Source organism: Phallusia mammillata, chromosome 4 (genome assembly GCF_965637545.1).
Source record: "Phallusia mammillata chromosome 4, kaPhaMamm4.hap1.1, whole genome shotgun sequence".
NCBI lineage: Eukaryota > Metazoa > Chordata > Ascidiacea > Phlebobranchia > Ascidiidae > Phallusia > Phallusia mammillata.
The window spans coordinates 23,688,122-23,695,576 of NC_137255.1; the positions used below are offsets into that span (position 1 = coordinate 23,688,122).

The 7,455-nt window shown below is 38.1% G+C and overlaps 1 protein-coding gene and 1 pseudogene across 2 annotated transcripts; both read left to right on the plus strand.

Annotated features, from left to right (window-relative positions):
- The first annotated feature begins 1,769 nt into the window (after nt 1-1,769).
- LOC145223891 (uncharacterized) lies at nt 1,770-3,124 on the plus strand. Its single transcript, XM_080090297.1, has one exon. The coding sequence runs from the start codon at nt 1,800-1,802 to the stop codon at nt 2,514-2,516; it is 717 nt and encodes a 238-aa protein (XP_079946423.1). The 5' UTR covers nt 1,770-1,799; the 3' UTR covers nt 2,517-3,124.
- On the plus strand, nt 2,901-7,099 carry LOC145223890 (uncharacterized; annotated as a pseudogene). The gene is made up of 2 exons (XR_013859517.1): nt 2,901-2,996; nt 5,201-7,099. The product of XR_013859517.1 is annotated as an uncharacterized LOC145223890 (transcript).
- The last annotated feature ends 356 nt before the right edge of the window (nt 7,100-7,455 follow it).

Genomic DNA, 7,455 nt, shown 5'->3' on the forward strand with positions numbered 1-7,455 from the left:
GAAAGTAATCGTATTGATAAACATTGATCTCAATAAAAGTGCAACACATATGCTACAATAAATCAGTGATGCACCGAACCCGCCTAAAAAAGTAAAATTCTTGTTTCTAAGGATGTTTTCAACTGATACTTGTGTTGCTGTTACGTGTGCACTGAACTATGACAAACCAAAATCACATCATCACTTTCACAATGCAGAAGCTCAACTTAACTTGTAGTATTTTGCAAACAACGTGGCTCGTATTTTATAGATACAACAATTAGTTAATTTATGATATTTCGTATTGACGAAATGAAAGTTTAGGCAATAATTTCATCCAAATAAAAAGTAAAAAAAAAATTCGGTCGAATTTTTAAAAAGTTTGGGCCGTATTTAAAACATTGGAAAACAATATATGCGCCCGAAATGTTTCGACCAACCGAAACTTCGGTGCATCACTACATTAAAGTACATGTGCGAAAATGCCTTGATACAAAACTTTTACTAAAGATGAAGGAAGTAACTCTCTGCTGGTAACTGTGGTCACATCGGTCGCCGGTTGCATCATTCTTGGGACAGGAATTGTAATGTTCCTTTTTTGGCGAAAGCACAAAAGGTAATAACTGTTGTATGGCGATCTTGAGCTTCTGTTTTTTCGATTATTTGATAATTACAGGACCGAGGCCCAAACAAAACAGAAAAACGAATATGCAGAAATTGGTAAGAATGAATCTTGTTGTTTATTCTCGATAAGTAAAGCATTTCCCAAAATATATGTTCAAACAAAAAATTATTGCAAATAAAGCTGTATAGGTTAAAGTCACTATAACCCAAATTAGGCCGCTTTACTAATTATATCCCGATGATGATAATAGCGCTTGACATGCAAACGCAGTGGTTTTCGAGGCATGTCTGTTTCGAACGTATTTGTTTCCCCAGATGAAACCAACCTAACTGGTCATGCCGGTTTCCAAGCAATTAAAAACCCAAAGAAAAAAAGCACCAACATGTCTGCAAACGATGTTATATCAGTTTCCAAAGTCAAAATACAGCAATTAGAATCTGCTCAAACCCACGATTCTGCAACAGACCTTGACGAAGCAAGCCACACCTACATTAACACTGTACATCTCAATGAAGAAAACCATGCCTACAATTACATTGTTAACCGAAATGAAGCTACAATGTATGATACAACAGATGATGTCGAGATTACAAATGAATATGAAAACCAAACAGAAAATCAACAAAACGAAGTTTACTATGACCTCCCTGAAAGCCATAATGAATATCAAGAAACGTATGCTGTGGTGGTCAAGAAAACGAAAGGAATCCAGAAGCAAAACAAGCAAGATCAACCTGAAACTGATCTTGAAGATGAAGAGGGAGATGTTTATGCTGTTGTGGAAAAAAAGAAGAAATGAAACTGTAATCGGATGTTAGTTATTAGTTCATTAACATCCTGCATATGAACTAATACGGATAATGTACCATAAATATATACATATGTTTGTTATTGGTTTGTTTTACATTGTATCTCTAACACCTTATGAGTTTAATGGTTTCGTGAAAATTACTGAAAACTCTCACTTAAATTTTGTGCTGTGTTCACATTGATTCTTTGCTTTGTTGAAAACTTCTATATACGCAAGTACGAAGAATTTGGATTTTCATCTATACATTATCACGTTGTTTTTTCTCACGTCTACTAAATTATTTTCAATTTGTTTGGCGCTAGATGTCGTTAGTAAACCATCGATGTGCAGTATTTTCTAATCAACAATAATTCTAAGTCAGACACTCGTAGAGTGCGCATCTAAATGGAGAAGGCGAGTGAGAGTTATGCACAAGCGACGGTGAAGAGCGCGGGGAGTGCGCTAAGAAGGCCAAACTGTTTAAGTTTCAAAGCTGATAGAATGCTTAAACGTGAGGATTTATGGAAATTATTAAAGGAGATAGATTTTCCAATCAAAAAAGTTCTGGGAATTGCGGAAATGAAAGGAACGCAGGTCGATGTGACCTGCACAACTAGACAGAACGTCTTGGAACTGCAAAACAAGCTCGCTGAAGTAGAGTATATAAAAAGTATTCGACTTTACGAAAGTGACATTATCAATGTTGGTATTGGATGGGTTCCTATTCCCTTTAATAATGAAGTAATTGCTGAGGCACTGAGTCAACGGTATGGGGAAGTTAAAAAAATGACCCACAGGAAGGACAAGGAAGGACTACTTTCAGGTATGCGTATAGCATCCATGAATAAATCAGATATATCAGTAAACCCAATCCCGAGCTATATCACAATTCATGGCTACGAGTTCTACGTAACCTATCATGGACAACAATTTACGTGTAAATATTGTGGTGAGGCAGGACACAAACAAGTCAATTGTTCTAAACGGAAAAATGATAACCCACAACTGCAAAACAAAACTAATGCACAGAGAAGAAATCACGGAAGAGAGACGAATGAAACTGGGTCAAACCTTATCAGGACCAGTTCACCTGCGCCACTCGCGCGTGGAGGCCGATCCTGATAAGACCTTCCCATGCGTTGGATTACAGGCGGGGAAAGATAAACAACACAACCACGAAAACTACACCAACATCGAAGCTCCAACTACCACAGGGCATCTCTCCCCGAGGTCTTAAGATAATAACCCGAACCTTCAGAAAACCAATCTTAAAAAGAGATTTAGAACAAGTCCAGAAATCTAGCCTAACAGCAAGTCGCAAAGTTTATGCGAAACACCGATTTCACTCATATGTCCTGAATGTCATACCGAGAGTTTCTTGGCCCCAGATTCAACGCATTTCTTTTGTTACAAATGCAAGAATGACTTCAGTATTGTAAAGGCTTGTTGCGACGAAGAAACATCTATATTGGTACCGATGAAGGAAAAGACAATTAACTGTCCAAAATGTCAATCGCTCATGCGATGGATGCCCTGCTGCAAGCAGTTTCAACCGGAGTTTACCACGGAGGGAAATCTATTCGAATGCATACAGTGCGAAAGGTATTCTATTGCATGTGTGTGTAAAACTATCAATCCTGTCCCACATCTTACAATGAGCAAAGAGTGCTCTAATTATCTGTGTAAATATAAATTGATTCACTGTAGTTGTGGGAAAAAATCGGCTGAATGCATCGAACCGAGCAAACCATATAGATGCTCATGCGGGTTCGAATATGAATGGGACATGGACCCAGGGGTGGAACGGATATAAGAGCTAGACTGTTTGTGTATTTAATTCCTGATTTTTTTTCCTAATGTCTATCACTGTCGCTTCTTTTAACGTTGCTGGAATCCGTGACCCACCTAAACGAAAATCAATCTTTAAGTACATTAGAGATAAAAAATATCATATCTCCCTAATACAGGAAACTCATTGTTCTCATAAAGATGAAAAACTTTGGCAGATGGAATGGGGTGGAGAAATCGTTTGGGCACACGGTACAAATCGTAGCAAGGGTGTGGCCATATTATTTTCCAAAAACCTAACATATTCAGTGATTGAACAGGCAGCTGATCCGAACGGGAGGTTTTTGATTATTTCGGTTAAAATCGGAAATAGAAATTTAACGATAGCAAATATTTACGGACCGAACAACGACAATCCGGACTTTTTTAATATTTTTTTTACCCGTCTAATATCAGCTGCTGACGGCGACATGATTGTAGGAGGGGACTTTAATGTTATCTTAAATTCAACTTTGGACAAAAATCGTGGGCCCCCGCATGCAAACAAAAATTCGCGAGCCACTGTGCAGGCATATATGAGTACACTTGAGCTATATGATGTATTTAGACATCGGCACGGCGATGCGAGAAAGTACTCGAGGATTCAAACAAATCCAATGGTGGCGACCCGTATTGATTTCTTTTTAACCTCAAAATCGTTATTAACCAATGTTACGAGCGCTAATATTGTTACAGGTATTATGTCTGATCACAAAATTGTGACCATGACTTTAAATGTGGCGACTAATGTACACGGCAAAGGCTACTGGAAGCTCAACACGCGTCTGTTAGATAATAAACAATACATTGAACTAATGAAAAAAACGATAAAGGATTACATAATAACCAACCCGGCTAATCACGTGAATCCCCACGTTAGGTGGGATGCCCTTAAAGCGGTACTTCGCGGCGTCTCGATTGAATTCAGTGCGAGACTTAAAAAAGAAAACACTGCTCGCCAGAATGAACTGAAGCGAAATATAGAAGCGCTCGAGGAGAAAATTAGTCGAACCAACGGTTCTCCTCTTGATCCAAACGCTCCAGTTAAATTAACACAATTAAAAAGTAGTTTGGATGGACTTGTGGAAAACAAAACAAAAGGGGCGATAATCAGAAGTAGAACTCTTTGGGCCGAAAAAGGCGAAAAAAACACGAAATATTTTCTTAATTTAGAAAAACGCCATGTTGTAAAAAAATCGATTAACCGTCTAAAAAACGGTGACCAAGTATATACAGACCAAAAGTCGATATTAACAGAGCTTTCGCGATTTTATGAAGACCTATACAAAAGACGCGACCCTAAATGTCCGCAGTCACAAATCGACTCTTATTTGGCAAACCTGAACCTCCCAAAATTAAACGCGTACGAGACCGAAACAAGCGAAGACCCCATCTCCAAAGATGAGATTAAGTTTGCCATTAACACAATGCCTAAAAATAAATCACCCGGCCTCGACGGATTACCGGCCGAGTTTTATCAATGCTTCTGGCCAGATATTACATCTATATTTTGTGAAGCTTGGAACTATACTGAGGGAATTGGTCATTTTAGCCAGAGTCAGGCTCAAGGGGTTTTGACCCTTATACCTAAACCTCACAAAGACCCCTTATTAACGACTAATTATCGACCCATTTCGTTATTAAACACTGACTACAAAATTATGTCTAAAGTGATAAACAATAGAATCAGAAAACATATAAAGCACTTGATTAAGCCAGATCAAAACGGCTTTATGAAGGGTAGGTACATCGGCGATAATCTTCGTGTCTTGTTTGACATTATAGATTCCTGCGATTTTTATGAAGTTCCAGGGGCGGTACTTAGCCTCGACATTTACAAAGCGTTCGACACAATTAGTTGGGATTACATTGCTTCTGCACTAAATGCGTTTGGGTTTGGTAACAAACTAAAAAGATGGATCAAATGCTGCTATTCCCGACCTACATGCAAAATAACTAACAACAATTTTTTATCGAAGGCTTTTAGAATCGAACGAGGCGTGAGACAAGGTGACCCATTATCACCAACATTATTTTTACTATGCATCGAATGTCTGGCTGAGGCCCTGCGCCAAGATACCTTTCAAGGGATAAAACTGAAAAATAAGGAATTTAAAGTGTCTCTGCTTGCGGATGACACTTTAATTTTCCTCAGAGGCGACCAAACTGACTTTGATCGGGTATTTCGTGTACTTGATATGTTTGGGGAAATGTCCGGATGTAAACTTAACATGGGAAAATCCCTTGCATTTTTTATATGTCCAAAGCGACTATCCGAAGAAAAACCATACGCTGATAAAGGATTAGCTTGGCCAAACACGTCGTTTCGATATCTGGGTGTCGAAATTCCGATTAAAGATAGGAAACAATTGTTTTCTCTAAATTTTGGTAACATGATTGGTAAAATCAGCGCAATTTTAAACATATGGTCGTCTCGCGGGTTAACTCTTTTGGGACGCATATGCATTTTGAAAAGCCTTGTAATTCCGACGCTAATTTACAAAATTAGTGTTTTGCCAATAACCCTTCCGAATATATTTTTACAAAAACTAAAACAAAATTATTCCAGTTTGTATGGGGCTCGAGGTGGGAAAGAATAAAACGTAACACTCTTATCGCAAACGTTGATAATGGAGGTGCAAATATGTTGGACGTCGAGACCTACATTTTGTCCTTAAATCTTAAATGGGTTTTAAAACTTCTTGACGTCGAATACGAAGCCCCATGGAAACATTTAGAAAAAAATGCGTTGTCCCTAATGGAACTAGAGTCATGGGTTCGAGGCAACTTACCAACTTCCTCGAAACAATGTGCACAAATTATCCCCTTACAAACGGTAAGGAAAATAATTACAGACATCAGAAGTATTACTCATGTAGTTCATTCACCTAAAACGCACAGTAGAGCACTGTGGGCCTCAAAATCTGTCAGACTTAGGTCAAAAACTTTTTATTTAAAGCCTCTTATAAATGCAGGAATACTTGATTATTCCGATTTACTTAATTCTGAGGGGGAATATTATAAGTACGACCAATTGGCAGATAAATACAAATTTACCCCGAATAACACCGACTTTAAAATTTTCATTAAAATGGTTGCCGCCCTCCCTCCCGAATGGGACCATACTGATGACATTTCCAAAAACAACCTTAACTTAATTAATGAATGTCTAGAAATGTTTCAGGAGTATAAAACACCGAAGGCGCTCTACAACAAAATAAAGCAATATGTAACGGTTTGCCCAGAAAAGCAACAAAAAAAGTGGGAACGGGACTTGAACCTCGCACCAAATACCACCCCTTGGGAAAAGCTGTATTTAAAAGTTTATCACTCTACATTCGAAACCAAATTGCGTTCCTTTCAAATAAAGCTAAACCTGCGTGCCATTGTAACAAACGAAGCACTCCACTCCTTTGGAAAAACTGATTCTGACCAATGCGTTTTCTGTCTATAAGGGCCCCGAAACTGTATCGCACTTATTTTATCATTGTGAACATGTTAAAAGTTACTGGGAAGACGTAACGTCTTGGATTTCAGCAAAACTTTTATTTTCCTTGCGAATTAACCCTGTAACTCTTATTTTTGGAACTCACCTTGATGATGATTTGTTAAATTGTTTACTGTTATGCGCGCGGTTTGTCATATACCGTTGTAAGTATGGAGGAACTTTGCCCACGCTGTGCTTGTTTATTTCATTGTTTAAGTCGGTTAAAACCTCAGAATATGTAAGTGCATTGAAGAATAATAGACTTGCGACCTTTAAGGTAAAGTGGGCGGGCCTTTAGCCCATCTTGTCGCTTTTTTGATTGGTGCTATTTTTATTCTCCGTCTTTCCATTTTGTGTCTTATTCGTATATAATTCAATAAAATATTGCAAAAAAAAAATCAACAATAATTGGGCAGGAACTTGGTCGAACGGTCTGGCGCGCCTGACCCATATACAGACATAAAAAACCTGATCGGGATTCGTCCCCGGGAGAGTCCTGGGTTCGAACCCCGTGAAAAAAAAATGGTTTTAGTATGACAGAATCATTTGTAAAGTTTTTGCAAATGCTACAACAGAGATGAATTACATGCGAAGTTTAAAGCTGTTTTGCTGTTTTGTTTCTTTGGTGAATAATCACTTTTTACGAATAAATGTCTTGATTTTGATATGTGCTGTTGTTTCGGTATTAACTCTCGGGAACTTTTGAACAGTCGCTGTACAATTGTCGCATTTCCTTTTATGGACGAA

What these genes read in the sequence shown, in the direction of transcription:
- LOC145223891 (XM_080090297.1), top strand. Translation starts at nt 1,800, where the DNA reads ATGGAGAAGGCGAGTGAGAGTTATGCACAAGCGACGGTGAAGAGCGCG.